Here is a 17,188-nt window from a genome sequence, read left to right on the forward strand (position 1 = left end):
TTCCAACTCAGAGGCTCATACATTCTGGTCCCAACCTGGGTCGGGCAGACTCAGGCCCTTTTAGGGCAGGCGCCAGGCTCCCTCTTGGCTCTTTCCTCTGTCTCAGGGAGGCCATGTGAGAGCTAATATCACTGCCCGGTGAAGCTTCCTTGGCCACTCTGAAAGGTCAGGGGAAAACAGAGTGCCCTGGTCACCAGAAGAGAAGGTGAGGTGCTCGACCTGAGGGGCGGGCTGCAGTGTCGCTACCGGTGTGGTCAGCAAAGCTCACAGAGGGCTCTGGTGACAAGCTCTCTCGGCCCCCTGGCCACACTCCTCCATGCAGCCAGCGCCGAGCCAGTTCTGTGTAGTTACCTGACTGCCCACATTGGAGGGACAAGTGGAAGCCAGCAAGAGCTCTTACCAATTGTTATAAAGCAGAAACTAATAAAAAATAAATAAAAATAAAAATTAAAAAAAAGAGCTCTTACCAGGGCAAAGCCGCTGCTTACTGTTAAGGAGGCAAAGACCAAAGGACTGAGGAAGTCACTGCTCCAGGGGGACAAGACCGCAGGTCTGTAATAAGCCTTGCTTGAAGAAAGGAGTATAGAGGATACTGTCCAGCTTCAACAATAAGGAGGGCCCTACTTGGAAATTCAAGAGTGGTCCAAATTCATTTAAAAAACTGGCCGTGGGCCTCAATGTGACTCAGTGATAACTAAGAGTTTAATGGACTTTTTGGTTCACGAGACACCTTCTCTTTTGAGAGTAGAAAAAATTATTTCAAGCTATACTGGATGAAACTACCTTGGGAACGGGAAGAGCAAAGGAAAAGACAAATTAAATCAAGTGGAGGAGAAAGAGGAAAGGAATGAGACGCTTACGCGGACTATGGCCAGGAGGCGAATATAGTCACTCAGGAGCTCAGCAAGGAGGAAGAAGTCATTGTTGGCTTGTTCCTGGTGGAGCTGCTCGATCTTTTCTTCCACCTCAGCCAGCTGGGAGAGTGCCCGTGACAATGCTGTGTTGTCCTCAGAGCTCCCGAGCATGGCGAGACTCTTTGCAAACTGGGATGTGTTCAGCGCTAGCTCTGGAAGGAGGAAGACAGCAGAGGCCTCTGATCTCCCAAGGAAAAGGGACAAGTCGGCTGGCACTGCAATGCTGGCCCCCGCATGTCTGGCAACTGTGGGCTCTGCAACCTAGTCACTTACACCACAGCTAACCATATTCAGAAAGTGAGGGCAATGCAGCTCGGTCACGTGAGCAGGGAGAGTTAACTGCTGTCCTTAGTTTCCCTAGGTTAGGCTTACTTGGAAGAAGCAGCTCCAATATTCCTGGAGAACCAGGGGCCATTAATAAAAACAGGCCAATGGCATGATTCTGATTTTTACGTTAGAGCTTGTGGTAAGCAGCCTTCTGCAAGAGTGAGTGTATGCACACTGCATAGTTTTGCATGCGCCAGAGCAGGACAACTTTGTTGTATTTTAAGCTTTGGTTCACTCTCCCCGCCCCAGCTCCCCATCTCTTTAAAAATGTAAAAACCATTCCCAGCCCAGAGCAATAGGCCCATGGCCAGATACAGCCCATAGGCTGGGTCATATTTTGCCAACCCTTACATTGCCCTCATTCTAATGGTTTTCTGCCTGTTTAGAGTTCTGATTATCAGCACGTTTAAGGCAGAAAAGGAAAGCATTCAAACTTGGCAAATTTCACTAGCTCTTAAGTAAATCTCACCAAAGAAAGGTGAAGAAGGGTTAAGAGACATATATGGTTTCCCGCATTTACATATTGCTCGTTGGACCATGTAGCTAAGGCATGTAACATCATTTTGGATACAAGCCAACTCAAATGCCACCAACAGAAGCCTATATCCCAGGTCAAGCTGTAACTGGGATGGCTTCCCTGTACCTCTCCCAGGTAAAGAGTACAATGTCCTCAGTGGTGGAGTCATGTTTCTTGCCAGAAGATGCAGGGCATATCTTTTCGATAAGAACATCAAGGACCAGGTGGGCTGAGAATTTCAACTTGAATGGCTGAGAGGCTTGGGAACAGCATACCCTCCCATCTCCAGCTCACTGGAGACATCAGTTTCCCCCAGTTCCAAGTGCATTTCGGAGGTTTGTTACCTTTCCTGTGGTTGACTAGAGTTTCTACAACGGCATGCAGTTTCCGTAAGCGCTGTTCCTCACACTCTACCTCCTGGAGCTTCTCCTCAAACCACTGAAACACACAGGCCCAGAGCTTTAAAGGAGGCTACTCATACAGGTGTAGAGCAGTCTTCCTTAGCAGTTTTTTGTTTGTTTGTTTTTTAAAGGGACTGAATTATCATAAAAAGAAAGTCTCTAATCTCAGAAATTTCAGGACTCCTCAAGGCTTCTGACCCATAAGCCTGAGGGGGTAGGGAAAGCTGAGAGGCACAGGGCTACTCACAATGTCTGATTCATTCATCTTGATGGTCATTTTGCTGACTGCATCTGTGGCTTTGTTGAACATCTTGAGGAGACCAGCACCACTGAATGTCTGGGTACCCACGGCGCGTGGCAGCTACAAGACCAAGAAGGCAGGGTGGCAAGTTATCTGCTGCCCCTATTTTAGGTTCAGAAGAATTAGTATCCATCAGACGGCATGCCCAAAACTTGCCAAACAAATTATTTGAACTATAGCTTGTTATTTTCAAAGGCAGTTAGATAAATCCATAACTAGCATGTAGAGAAAAAAAAAATCAAAGGACCACATTAAATAGAATCAGCAAAATTTTCAGCTCCTGATATTGTGTGCAGATAGAAAGCAGAGTGTGTTACGTGGCCAGGTGACCTCACGTTGAGATCGTCTGCCCACCTAGACATGAACTGCTTAAATACCAAACACGCTTTTGTTAAAATTCAGAAGTTCTTTTGGATGCATACATACTCTGCACACAGCTAGACTTAAAATCTAGAGACACTTTGAAGTCGTGCTGCAATTCCATTTGGCTTTTCCTCAGTGAACAAAGGTCCAAGGACAAGAACATAATTTATTCGGATTGAGGCTACTTTTAGGGACAATCTAGTTAAGTCAAGCATGCCGAATACTTAGAAACAATTTGACTAGTTCAGTCTTCCCACTCCTTTCCGAAGGCATGAAGGGGATGCTGAAGAATCCATAGTGTATATAGTATACCACGCTGAACAATTAGATTTTAGTGCCCAGGACTCTTGAGGCACTGGTTCTCAACTCAGGGCCATTTTGCCGCCTAGGGGACATTTGGCCATGTCTGGGGATAATTTTGCTTATTAAAACTGGAGGCAGGGAGGACTTCCCTGGGAGCGTAGTGGTTAAGAATCCACCTGCCAATGCAGGGGACACGGGTTCGATTCCTGGTCCGGGAAGATCCCAGATGCCATGGAGCAACTGGGCCCACGCACCACAACTACTGAGCCTGCGCTCTAGAGCCCGCGCACCACAACTACTGAGTCCGCGTGCCTAGAGCCTGTGCTCCACAACAAGAGAAGCCACCGCAATGAGAAGTCCAGGCACCACAACGAAGAGTAGCCCCCGCTCACTGCAACTGGAAAAAGCCAGCACGCAACAACGAAGACCCAATGCAGCCAAAAATAAATAAATAAATTTATTAAAAAATAATAATAAAATAAAAAAATAAAACTGGGGACAGGGAGGTGGGGGAGGGTACTGGCATCTAGTGGATGAGGCCAGGGATGCTGCTAACCCTACAGTGCACAGGACAGCCTCCACAACAAAGGATGATCCAGCCCAAATGTCAGCAGTGCCACTGGAGAGAAACCCTGCTCTAGGGGTACCAAGCAAGGGTGAGGGCGTGAAAAGGAAAAGTGGATTTAGGAATCCCAGAGGAGAAAAAAGATTTAGAGCATTAGACAGAGAATTTTTAATTAAAAAAGTTCATTTTGGGGGCTTCCCTGGTTGCGCAGTGGTTGAGAGTCTGCCTGCCGATGCAGGGGGCGCGGGTTCGACCCCCCCTGTCCGGGAGGGTCCCACGTGCCACGGAGCGGCTGGGCCCATGAGCCGTGGCCGCTGAGCCTACGCATCCGGAGCCTGTGCTCCACAGCGGGAGAGGCCACAGCGGTGAGAGGCCCGCGTAACGCAAAAAAAAAAAAAAAAAAAAAGTTCATTTTGGGGGGGGGAATAATCCATATACTTAGTACCATTTTCTTAATTAGAGTAATACATATGATATGCAAATTAAAGAAAAATGTAAAAATAAAATGAAAAAAATAAATACACTAGTCCTACCCTGTCACTTATTTTCTTCTAGTTTTCTTTCCTATAAGATATAACATTGTTTTATTCCAGTGTTTCTTTAGATCCTTAATGACTAACATATTTCTTCAGCTGTATTTATATGCTGTTTCATGTTTTACTTTTTATAATTCTTTTTTTTAAATTGAAGTATAGTTGTTTTACAGTATTGTGTTAGTTTCAGGTGTACAGCAAAGTGATTCAGTTATATATTTTTTCCAGATTCTTTTCCATGATAGGTCATTACAAGATACTGAATATAGTTCCTTGTGTTATACAGGGAATCCTTGTTGTTTATCTATTTTATATATAGTAGTGTATATCCATTAATCTCATACACCTAATTTATCTCTCTCCCTCAGAATTCTTTAAATGTATGCTTCCAATGAATTTCTGTATATTCTCTGTTTATGATGAGAATTACGTATTTGTTGTATTGATATATTTCACTTAATTCTCCAATTATTAGCAACTGAGCTGTCTCTAGTTTTTCACAATCATGAATAGCCTAAGCATAGCCTGTTAAAAAAGACTGTCCACTTGAATCAACACTTTTGCTATATGCTGGCAGTTCTGTGCTCTGTGGTTAACTGGTTTTGAACTAAAACCCCTCAGCTCCTGGCACAAAATAAGCATTCAATTTGAGCCAAGTAGTAACCTATGAAAGACATTCCAAGGACCTGCCCAACAGATCACTGTGTTGATCTAATAAGACAAAGACAAAACTAGGTTGCAGTTTGACCTCTACAACCAGTTACTTTTATTTGTTTATTTATTTATTTTTTGGCGGTACGCGGGCCTCTCACTGTTGTGGCCTCTCCTGTTGTGGAGCACAGGCTCTGGACGCGCAGCCTCAGCAGCCATGGCTCACGGGCCCAGCCGCTCCGCAGCATGTGGGATCTTCCCGGACCAGGGCACGAACCCGTGTCCCCTGCATCGGCAGGCGGACTCTCAACCACTGCACCACCAGTGAAGCCCTACAACCAGTTACTTTTGACTGCAGGCAGAGCTTCTTTTATTTCAGAGGCTGAAGAATACTTGTCACTTTTGGGCGCTTACAAACTAGGATGTAGTCTGAGACTAGGCTATACACGGGTGCTCAAATATTTGTTGAATGAACTAGTTTCATTTCACAGGGGCAGATATGAATCGTGAAATTCAGTTTGTACAATACTAACCTCTTCTTTTTCCAAGAACTCCCTGACATCAGGGTCCTGTAACATCGTAGGATGATTCACAATCCTCTGAAGGTACCTACGGGGTAAGGAGTTATCTGGTTAGCTGACCTGGCCTCACAAGGTTTGGGGTATCATACAGTGCTGGCAGGGGTACAATGTCTCTCATTACTTTAAAATGTCCTCTGATAAGGCACTTAAGTACAAGCACATTCAAGTTCATATTCTTCACGTCTCTAAAAAGGGGAGAAAAATAACTGCTCAGAAAGAGACCTCAGAGCCACATGTTTGACTGTTGAAGAAGGAGAATCTGATTGCTCACTCAAGGTGGGGAAAGAAAAGAAGATGTTCTGTTCCTGAGGTGGGAAGGTAAGAGACTTAGGAAAGGTTAGAGATAATATGGAGGTGGGAATCTTTAATTCACTCAAGTTTCACCACTACTAACTCCAGCGAATATCTCATCGTAATTAAGTCTCAGTTTCAGCTTCTCATTTGTTCTCATGGCATTCAAGAAAATAGTTTTATGGTACTTACCTTTCTAGAGCAGCCCTCCGTTTTTCAAGAAATTCTGCAGAAGAAGAATCTTCCTTCCCAACTTTTACTTTTGTCATTCCTGGAAAAGAATTTAAAAAGCAAAAAAAAAAACAAAACCAAAAAACCCATATATCATCATGAAAAGCATAAGCCTGTAAAAATAAGCCCACAGGAGGAAGGCAATGAGGACAGCTCTACAAAATACAACCAAAGCCCACGTCTATGTCACGAGCAGGCATGAACAAAAGGTTCTTTACATGACAGTCAATTTTTAAACTAGTCTTAAAGTGCTGAAGGTTCTACGCTCTGGGATTTCCAGAGCATATGTTTTCTAAAAGGGGGCCATGGGGCTCTGAGTAAAGATTAACAGACATGAATTGATGGTAATGGGAAGATTCCTTGCCCCATCTCCTTCCCCTCATTCAGTTAGTACATTTCAATCTGGAAGGAACAGCAATCATTGAGGACTCCAGGATACCAATACAAACACACACACACACAACTGTAGAAGCTAAAACCAGAGCCTCCTATTGCACTCAAATAAAGAGACCATGTCAAAACATACTATTTCTCTAGACCACGTGTAATTTATAGGAAAATGCTGGAAATACTTTTTTAAATTAATTAATTAATTTTTGGCTGCGTTGGGTCTTCGTTGCTGCGCACGAGCTTTCTCTAGTTGCGGTGAGCAGGGGCTACTCTTCGTTGCAGTGCGTGGGCTTCTCATTGCGGTGGCTTCTCTTGTTGCCGAGCACGGGCTCTAGGGCGTGTGGGCTTTAGTATTGTGGCTCGCGGGCTCCAGAGCACAGGCTCAGTAGTTGTGGCATACAGGCTTAGCTGCTCCGCGGCATGTGGGATCTTCCCAGACCAGGGATCGAACCAGTGTCCCCTGCACTAGCAGGCGGATTTTTAACCACTGTGCCACCAGGGAAGTCCCAGAAACACTTCTTTTCTAACTGCAAGAGTCTACACTGTTATTAAAAGTAGTCTCATATACTAAGTAGAAAGTATATGGCAGAAAGAATGCAAAGGAAAGAATCTAAGCAGAATTAAAGACCACAGGCTTACCTATTAGGCTCTTCTCCGGGGGAGGAGGGACAATAAAGCCATTCTGGGAGTGCTTCTCTGAAAGCTTCTCATAAAGACCCAGAAAGTCACTAAATCTTCTTTTCACTGCAAACTGTTTACTTCTGAACATTGGTAAGCTCGTCTTGGGGACAGAAAAAATACAAGGCGATCTCATTTTAAATAGGGGATGAATGAGTGTCTTGAAAGTCATCCAGCTGACATCAAGGGAATCTTTTTCCCAGATCCGTGTCATTTAGCCACTTGGTAAATAACTTTCTCTGAGATTCTTACACTTGTTTGTTTGTTTGTTTGTTTTCTGAGCTATAATCCCCTCTGGCTGTCTGGAAATCTACGGAGCCCTTCTCAGAATAATGATTTTAAGTGCATAAAATAACATACATTGGATTACAAAGGCAACTAATTAAATTCAAATGCGGTTTTATTTGCAGGTTAAGGGCTCTTGCTCTAAGGAAAGAGATGTTGCAATCTAGTTTAAAGCTAGAACTCTATGGTTATCTATTAACCCATTCATCTTGCACTGACTTATTAAGGGTATTAGCTGCTGGAATTAAAGCAGCCAAACGGAAGAAAAGACAGTAAACAATGCCCCTAAGGGGGAGGATCAGATGAAATGTCTACACTGTAGACACTTTAACCTCTAAAGTGTCACAGGATCTAGAACACAGGGGCAGGTCAACAAGTAGTAGAGAGATAATATAAAGAAAACTTCTAGTAAAAAAGACTAGGCCTACATCATATTGAGAGATCATTTAATACTCACCAGACAGGCAAAATTTAAGGAGGTGGGGCCTTGCTAACTGCTGGCAGAGAAGTGTGTCAATGGGAACATTTACATACTGCTGATGGAAGTATAAACTGGTACAAGGACTTTAAAAAGCAGTTTGTATTCCTTTTCTTCAACATTTGCACCACCTATGACCCAGGGGAACTATTCCTGAGTATATACCCAAAAGAAACTCTTCTTATGTATACACCAGGAGACATGTGCAAGTATGTTCACAGCTCATAATTACAAAAACTGGAAACATGCCAAATATTCACAACAGGAACATGAATGTATTATGCTATAATCACAAAATGGACTAATTAACTACAGCTACACACAACATGGATGGGTCTGAGGAACAATGGTAGTAAAGAAAGCACTATATTCAGCATGATACCATTTTAATGAAACTCAAAAAAAAAAAAAAAGCAAAACAGTACACTGTTTAGAGATACATATGGGAAGACTTTAATAAAGGAAATGAGAGACAACTCAGGAGAGTGGTCACCTCTAAGGTGTGAGGCAGGGGATAGGAGAGGGAGAAACACGCAGGTAGATTCAATGGTACTCATCTTAAGACTGGTGGTAGGTTCGGGGCTTCATTTTTTATGCTTCATAACCTGCATACAACGTGTAAGTTTTGTATGCATTAATATTATATAAAAAAGGAAGACCAGACCCGAGGGGCAAAAGGTTAGGGAGAGCATTAAAAGAAGTTCCACATAGGAAACCTCAGAAGAACTGATGATTTTTAAACAGGTGATATAGTTTGGGGTGATCCACCAAACTAGCTCTAAGCCACATAGCTCTTAAAGAGGGATGGTACTATATCAGATACACCACATGTCTTAATAAAACTTACAAAGTTTCACACTGAAGTGTTAGCTCTCTGGAAGAAAAGTGGAAAGGCTCAGATGAGATTACCAAGGGGATGCAGACTTGTTCCATCTTGAGTAAACTTGAAGGAAGATGTTGACAAAGAAACTAAAGAAATACCCAGAAATAATCTGAATGATGACCTTCTTGGTATGAGCACCCAAGTCTATTAAGGTGGTCATCAGCAGGGTCACTTGGACTCACCTGTGTTGTAACTTTGTAGGCCACATAGGCATTCATACCATCCCCTGTGGGGAGAACAAGAAAGCAGGAGAGGATTATTCTGTAAACCAAAGCAAAACTAATCTTGCTAACATTTAACCAGGAATCATAAGCCAGCCACAGGAGCTGTGTACAAGAAGGGATATCTGTTTCATCTCTAAGCTTTATATACTATCCTATACTCCAGTTCCTACTTTGTCTCAGGGCCTCTGTGGCGCACATCATGCCCCCATGGATGCTGGCTGGGCCCCAGTTTAAGTCAGACAAGAGAGTCAGCCTCCTGTTCCAAAGCCAGGCTCTGTTTATACCCTCCACAAAGCAGCACTGGATACTGACAATCCATCGCTTGTTACCATGCCAGTATTTGGGCTAGTTACACACATCTGTCTAAATCCAAACAATTCTCTTGCTGTATAAAGCAGGAGGAGGAGAAGGAAGCAAATGATGTGAAAGGAAACAAGAAGTTCTACCCTAAGCTAGTTCTGGGCTCCATTTGCTCTTTCAGAAGTACTGCGCCGGTCCCTCTACTGGTGCTGGGGGACACTGACCCCTCTCATCTAGCATGTTCACCCAGAGCAAAGGGCCTGGCAGGAAGACACTTCGGCTGCCTGATGTCACACAAATCTCTCTTTCCTGGAGGAATTATTTTTCTGAAAAAGGCTTTGACTGTTCAATAATTTGGGATTCAAGCAATTGTTTTTCTCTGTGGTAGTGTCCTGACCTCGACCACTTAGGGACATAAAGGCACCATTGACTCCCTGAGCAGTGAAAAGACACACATTGGACTCGAGACAGATATAACTCCAGTGCTGGGCTCTGGCACGTTAGGCTGGTTTCATTCCCTTCCTCCCCACCCCGATTCTTCCCCACACCAACCAGGAAAATGTAGGTCAACAATTACTAGCTGCCAAAGCCTCTGAACTGGTCCTGGGGCAAGGGCCCAGGGGAGGAACGTGCAGTTCTAGACCTGCAGGGTCACATAGTACAACTTGGGTTCACTGAGATGGCTGGGAATAACTGCTTTTATAAATTACACAGAGAAGTTGGAGACTGTACAGGAAGAGAGGGCTTGCTTTCTCCATCTATCCAAGCCCTACCAAAAGAGCAATGTGACACAGACCTACTAGAGAATGGACTTGAGGACAAGGGAAAGGGGAAGGGTAAGCTGTGACAAAGTGAGAGAGTGGCATGGACATGTATACACTACCAAACGTAAAATAGATAGCTCGTGGGAAGCAGCCGCATAGCACAGGGAGATCAGCTCGGTGCTTTGTGACCACCTAGAGGTGTGGGATAGGGAGGGTGGGAGGGAGACGCAAGAGGGAAGAGATAATGGGAACATATGTATATGTATAACTGATTCACTTTGTTATAAAGCAGAAACTAACACACCATTGTAAAGCAATTATACTCCAATAAAGGTGTTAAAAAACAAACAAACAAAAAACAGAAACTATTTAAGTTAAGCTTTAGAAATTACTTTATGTTTATTACCACTGTTAGTTCTCTTCTAAACCACTTAAACTATATTGCCTAATACTACTAAGGACGCTTACCACTGATAAAAGGAAAAAAATCTAAATTTATTTATAAACTTTCAATTTTTCATTCACAGTTGCATAATCATGGTCAAATGTCCAAAAGGTCAATTCCATAATCTAGTGCCTGCAATTAAGGAGTGACTAAGTGCAAACATACATAAAAACACAGTAGCAAAGTAGGATCTTCAGACACTTTGCCTGCTTATCAGCTGTTTTTATTGAGGCAATGTGTAAGAAAAGAGACATACTTCCATGTCCAGAGCTTATAAGATATGGAAATGTCCTAGAAATGCAGCAGTTTAAAATTTGTTAATTTCCAAAATAATGTCAGGAAGTTGAAAATGACATATGCAAATTACCAAGGTTCTAAAAAGCAATATCCTGGTAGTGAGACTCTAATTTATTTAGATGTGTGTGGGAATGAGAAGCTCATGTTGAGTAAACAGCCCACGCAAACAGAAGGTGCTGTTATAAAGATCAATATGAATCTTGAAGTATGAAAATGCTTTAAGTGGCTGGTTTCTTGGCATCGACATGACTAAGAATCTACTATGGTGCAATGGGATGAAGGTTTATCACCAAAAGTGATTTGTGTTTAAATAAATCTGATCCATGGGATGTTTAAATTACTGTTACGTGTTGAACTGTGTCCCCCTAAAAAAGATATGTTGAAAATCCTAACCCATGGTACCTCAGAATGTGACCTGATTTGAAAACAGGGTCTTTATAGAAGAAATCAAGTGAAAATGGGGTCAGTAGGGTGGGCCTTAATCCAATATGACTGGTGTCTACATAAAAAAGGGACCTTTGGACAGAGACAGACACACATAAAGGGAAGACGATGTGAAGGCACCAGGGAGAATGCCATGTGACAATGAAGGCAGAGACTGGAGTGATTCATCTGTAAGTCAAGGAATGCCTGAGGCTCCAAAAGCTAGAGAGGCACGGAACAGTCCTTCTCTAGTGCCTTCAGAGGAAGCATGGCCTCACCAACACCATGACTTAAGACTTCTGGCCTTCAGAACTCTGAGAGAATGAATTTCTGTTGTTTTAAGCCACCCTGTTTGTGGTACTTTGTTACAGAAGTCCTAGGAAACTAACACACTCCCTCCCTCTCCTGGTACAAATATCGTGACTTTTAAATGTTAAAACAATTAGTTTTATTTACTAATAATTTATTTTATTCTACCAAGGATTTTTTTTTTTTTTTTTTTTTTTTTTTTTTTTGCAGTACGTGGGCCTCTCACCATTGTGGCCTCTCCCGTTGCGGAGCACAGGCTCTGGACACGCAGGTCCAGCGGCCATGGCTCACAGGCCCAGCCGCTCCGTGGCACGTGGGATCTTCCCGGACCGGGGCACGAACCTGTGTCCCCTGCATCTGCAGGCAGACTCTCAACCACTGCGCCACCAGGGAAGCTCTCTACCAAGGATTTAAAGCAGATAATAACTAGCCTAAAATCAATGTGCATATAGAATATTCATAAGTATTAGAGAGGCAAGAGAGAATCCTAAACATGTAATCCAAAATTCTGGTCCAGGTTCTACCACGGGCCATACATTGTGACCTGACAGGAAGGCTACATTTCATTTACTGGTTCTCAATTTCCTCTACTGGTGGATGAGGGAATTGTATAAGATGCTCATAAACATCCTACCAGTGCACCAGTCTAGGAAAAGTAAAACTCTACAGTTTAACGACAAACCATTTTGGCATAAAGTCTAATTAGATTTTTAAAATTCTTGTTCCTAGTTCAGAATAGACAAAGGGTTGGAAATCACATTTTTCCTCTTAACCATACAAATATCACCCCTACTTAATAGGAGGAAAAAGCTCTGTGCAGCCTCTTCTCTTAGGGACTATACCTGGAACAAGGAAAGTCGAGGCCTATTGCTCTCCGCTCACTAAAAGGTCTCACAAGCTTGGGACACAGGAAGGCTATCCTAAAAATCCACATTCTGGTCAAAGTTAAGTATTGTGCTTTTTGAAAATCTAATTTCAATTTGATCAAAATTCAACCTGGGTTCTTTAATCTTTACCTGTGAAAGAGAGATGCAGATTTCCCCACTTTATTAGAATATCAAGAGTACATAGTAAAAAGATATGTAACAAGAAATACAAATTTCTTGAAGGAAAAATAAATCCAGCATCCCAAGATTTTAAAACATGTGTTTTTAGGGTGCTTAAATGGAATTTATGATCTCAAGAGGGAATAAAATGGTGTCAACAACTCTGTGCGAGAAGCCCATTTTGGGTTTTTAAAAAGGGATTCGAATAATATTTGATTTTCTAATTTTTCTTTCTTAAGCCAGAAAAGGCCTAAATAAGTACTGGTAACTGCTGTTTCTGGCCTTGAAAGCATAGCAAGGGGCATAGTTTCATAGGAAAGATAATGATGAAGTATTTCATACTAGCTAGTTCAGCTCTGGAGGTAACCATTAAGAAATTAGCTAACTGTGCTTTCCACAGCCATATCCTAACATCACAGGGAGTCCCAAGTACACTTACCTATCTTCTCAGGATCAGTTATACCAACTGTCAAGTCAAATTGGTCTTCCTGTTCTTCTTCCTCTAGCTTTTAAAGAGAAGACAAATCGTGAGATACCCCAAAAAAGGCTATATTAATTTTACTCTGCATTAACATTACATCAGTATAATAACATATATTAGATATAGATATATCCTTCTACACATCAGTGTTCAGCTCTGTCCATTCCCAACAATCTTGATGAAGCAACTTCCACTACTTTAAGTCGGAGCTTGCGTGAAGGTCTTTGTTACATCTATTCTCTTAAAACATTATTTTGATCATAACAAATAATTACTAGGTTTTGGAAGACTTGCCTCTGTCAGGCTAAGGAGGGAATGAGGAGACACTATACTCTTGAATATGGGAGCTTCGGACACTAAGTATCGTTAATGACCATTGAAAGCCTCTGTGCCATCTTCTGGGTAACAGATACTCTGCCCAGAAAAGAGTTCTTCATTGGATTTTGGCTGTCCATTAACCATAAGAGTCTTCTTCAAGAGTCATACATGTTATATCAAGGTTCAAACTCAACTGAACTTCAGACTGGTAGCACAGTCCTAAACATCTAAAAGAAGACCAACAGCACAAATTCTCACCTCCTCATAGCTTGGCTGGGGCTTAGAAGAATTTGTGGCCTCCTGTGGAGGAAGAGAAATGAGTGTTTTGGCTGGCACCTTCTTCTGATTATTTTGTGTGCTGTCCAGGGATAGCTCCACTGTGGCATCTAAAAATAGTTGATATTTTATAATGAAAGAAGAGTCAGAAAAACTGTAAGCTAGAAAAAATGGACCTAAGATACAAATGCAGTTAACACTGGGGGAAAAGTACTGTTTGCCACATCTGAGGATGACACTGTTGTTTTACCACAGTTTAAGAATGTTCACAATTACAGTTTTAGATCATCTTGCAGAGATTAAGTTATGTTTAATATATGCTGTCCAAGGGGGATAAAAAATATTGCAATATCTGAAAATCTTTCTAATCAAAATAGTTTTAAAAAAAGTGCTAAAGAGCTGTCTTTGTCTAGGAAAATCTCAGCTGAACAGAACAACCCATTCCCTAAGTGTTCTAGGGAGGGGACTTTTAAAAGAGCATTATGTACCATTTTTAGGCATTACAATTTCTTAGGCAAATAATAAGAATGCACTCTCAACTTGGAGCAATGGAGCTAGAAGTTCAAAGCCTAAATAACTGAGATTTTTTTTTCTTTTTAATAAAGAAAAATATAAATATCCATTAGGGTTTGGCCTGATCAGTAAGTATTCAATTCTAGCCTTAGGGAATTCAAAGATAACTGTTTCTTTTTCTTTTCTAGACTTTCATTTGGAGCTAAAATGAAACCAGACAGAGGGGTCTATAAGGCATAACCAGGTCCTAGATCAATGTTATTACCATTAAAAGTTAATCATGTCTATAAACAAGGTTGCCAGACTGTCGGAATCCTATCAGGATTCTTTTCCTCATCAGAAAAAGAGAGGTGGTAATATAATCTGGCCCTACTGTAGGAGTACAAACCACACAAAAAGTATGCATAATGAACATGCTAGGGTGATAGGATTCTTTGAAGCAAGCAACCAGCTAAAGTATGTTTAAGAAATTCATATCATGCAGGCACCACATAAATAATTAAGTTATCCAATCCAATAAATGTGATTGAAAACGTAACAGGAATTTAAACATTTAAAACCTTTGGCTTATTAGAGTGCTACTAAAAGCCTTTTGAAGAGCTGTGCATGTTTTATTGAGAGTCCTGTGACAAATGTGACAAAACTTACATCAAAAATGCTTTTTTCTTTGTACTCTTGACAAGAGTAATGGAAGAGCCACTGGACTCCATCACAGAGATTCTGACCATCACTGAACTAATCATGTAGAAAGTATCAGAACATTTAAATTTCCACAGTCAATAACTGAAATATCTGAGAAACTACTCGAGTCCTAAACTAAATGTATCACTGTAGGCATTCCTTTCTATAGATATCTTATGTTCCTTTCTTAGTAATGAGGCAGTCATTGGCTGCTTATGAAAACAGTTGGGGAATGAAGTAAATCAGAACCTTCATCAGCAATAAATATGTCCCTAATAAAGATCTTCTACATGTTCATATATAAAACCCAACCATGGGGGTAACTCAGTCACACCAAGATTTCAGGTCTTCTTAAAGGGCAAATCATATAAATGTTAAGTTCCCAAAGATAGAAAAACCTTCTTTGCAGTCTGCCATATAACTAGATGATTCATTATTTGCATTTCTCCTCCAGAAATTTTATCCAAAATGTAAACATTAGCAGAATGAACAGTGGGCACTTAAGTTTCAGAGAGGAAAGGAATTGGAAAATATTTGAAATCTTTATATTCCTTCTTCTAACCTCTTCTTCCCTTGTCACGTATTAATTTTGCACTGAGTTCAAATGTGAGAGTCCTCCCAAGATCTTCCCTTCCCAAGTCCACCCTCTCATCTCTTCCCTTCCTTATCATTCTCTCCTTTGAGGGTCTCATTCACATGGCAGTTTCAATTACCACCTCTAGGAAGTTGATCCCCACATTTAAAATTTAAAATATCTAAAACCCAAACTCACTCTCCCCACCTTCCAACTCAAAGCTAGTTTCTTCTGTAGAATGTAGTTCTCAAAATGGTACCATTTTCTTCCTAATCCTTGGGCTTGAAACTTTTGACTGTCTTCAATCCTTATTTTTGGACACCCGTTATATCCAATCACAACACCAGGTTCTGTTGATTTCAGTTTTTGAAAAGTTTTCACCTTTCTTTTCCTATTTCCATTACCTTATTTTTGGTCTTTACCATTTCATTCTTGAATTAATTTGTGATTGCCTTCTGACATCTCCAGTCTTTGTCCACTGCAATCCATTTTATATAATAATTCTACCAGGTCAGTCTTTCCTCACTTTGCCCATATCACTTTCCTTACTCAAAACTACCAATGGCTCTTAATTGGCATTAGGATGAAAATTCAAATTCTAATTATTACTGTTATCCAAAATCCTCCTAAACAACCTTTCCAGACTTATCTTCCATGGCATCTCTAAGAAGCCCCTGTTTTGGCCCACTGAGTTTACTGACTGCCCCTCAAACACACCATATACTTCCTGCCTAACCATTTACACCCTTTCTCTTTTTCCTACATAAATCCTGCTTCTTCCAAGAAGTCTTACAAGATCACTCTAGAGCAGAGCTTATCAATGAGGGCACTACTGATATTTTGGGCTGGATAATTCTTTTTGGTGAGGGGCTGTCTGTGTACTGTGGGGTGTTTAGCAGCATCCATGGCCTCTACTCAGCAGATACCGGCAGCACTGCAAGGTGTGACAAACAACGTCTCCAACCATTGCCAAATGTCTTTGAATGTCTTTGGGGGTGGTGCAGGGGAAGGACCACCTTTTGTTGAGAACAGGGCAGTCCCTCTCAACAAAAAATTATTGGGCCCAAAATGTTAATAGTGCCAAGATTGAGAAACTCTGTTCTATACTAGTATTTTTCAAACTGCAGGTTGTTGTTCACTGGGGAATTGTGACAGTGATTCAGTGGGTTACAAACAGCATTTAAAACAAAGAGAAACAACAGAAAATTTCAGATTGTATGGAGGGTAGTAAAGGCAAGTCATTTAATAAAACTTTCAGTTTTATACAAGTGCATAAATATTTTGGATTATGACACAAAATGTATTTCATACTATGAGTCTTGGTCATAAAAGTCTAAAACCACTGCTTTAGTCTCACCTCAGACCCCTCTGAGCTCCTGTGACCTAATATTTCTATCAGTCCTCTGGCCACATTTATATTATTGTTTAACAATTTGTCTAAATCACATTCTTAAATAACTGTATGTTTATGTCTTACTCCCTAAACCTGTAAGAATCGTGATGGCAGGTACTGCCTTTTATTATGTTTTGGAATCCTCCACAATAGTATCTTACGTAGAATTGTGTTTCTCATATATATACAGCTTTTTACTTTAACTCAGCAACTTAGAAGATTCCTAGCTTAAGTTATGAGTCCATACTTGCCTGCAAAGAGATCCTGTGGCTCTTGGTCTTGTTCCTCATGGATCCCATTTTCTTTGGAGCCACTGTTGATGGCAAGGAGGGAAGCAATTCTCTTTGGAGACTGCAGCTTACTCTGAAAACAAAGAAATACTCTGAATACTCTGAATAAAATTGTACCATTAAAAACAAACCTAGAGGACTTCCCTGGTGGTCCAGTGGTTA

General features: G+C 41.4%; 1 protein-coding gene across 1 annotated transcript in view; it reads right to left on the reverse strand.

Annotated features, from left to right (window-relative positions):
• Window positions 1-17,188, reverse strand: part of SNX1 (sorting nexin 1) — a 36,798-nt gene that overhangs the window by 4,212 nt on the left and 15,398 nt on the right. The window contains exons 2-11 of the mRNA XM_060097203.1: window positions 16,988-17,099; window positions 13,558-13,685; window positions 12,940-13,006; window positions 8,875-8,918; window positions 7,008-7,149; window positions 5,940-6,018; window positions 5,409-5,484; window positions 2,407-2,520; window positions 2,103-2,196; window positions 861-1,066 (exon numbers count right to left, since the gene is read on the reverse strand). Coding sequence (XP_059953186.1) covers window positions 861-1,066; window positions 2,103-2,196; window positions 2,407-2,520; window positions 5,409-5,484; window positions 5,940-6,018; window positions 7,008-7,149; window positions 8,875-8,918; window positions 12,940-13,006; window positions 13,558-13,685; window positions 16,988-17,099 — 1,062 coding nt within the window. The remainder of the gene's footprint in view (window positions 1-860; window positions 1,067-2,102; window positions 2,197-2,406; window positions 2,521-5,408; window positions 5,485-5,939; window positions 6,019-7,007; window positions 7,150-8,874; window positions 8,919-12,939; window positions 13,007-13,557; window positions 13,686-16,987; window positions 17,100-17,188) is intronic.

This window comes from Mesoplodon densirostris, chromosome 4, assembly GCF_025265405.1.
Source record: "Mesoplodon densirostris isolate mMesDen1 chromosome 4, mMesDen1 primary haplotype, whole genome shotgun sequence".
Taxonomy (NCBI): domain Eukaryota; kingdom Metazoa; phylum Chordata; class Mammalia; order Artiodactyla; family Ziphiidae; genus Mesoplodon; species Mesoplodon densirostris.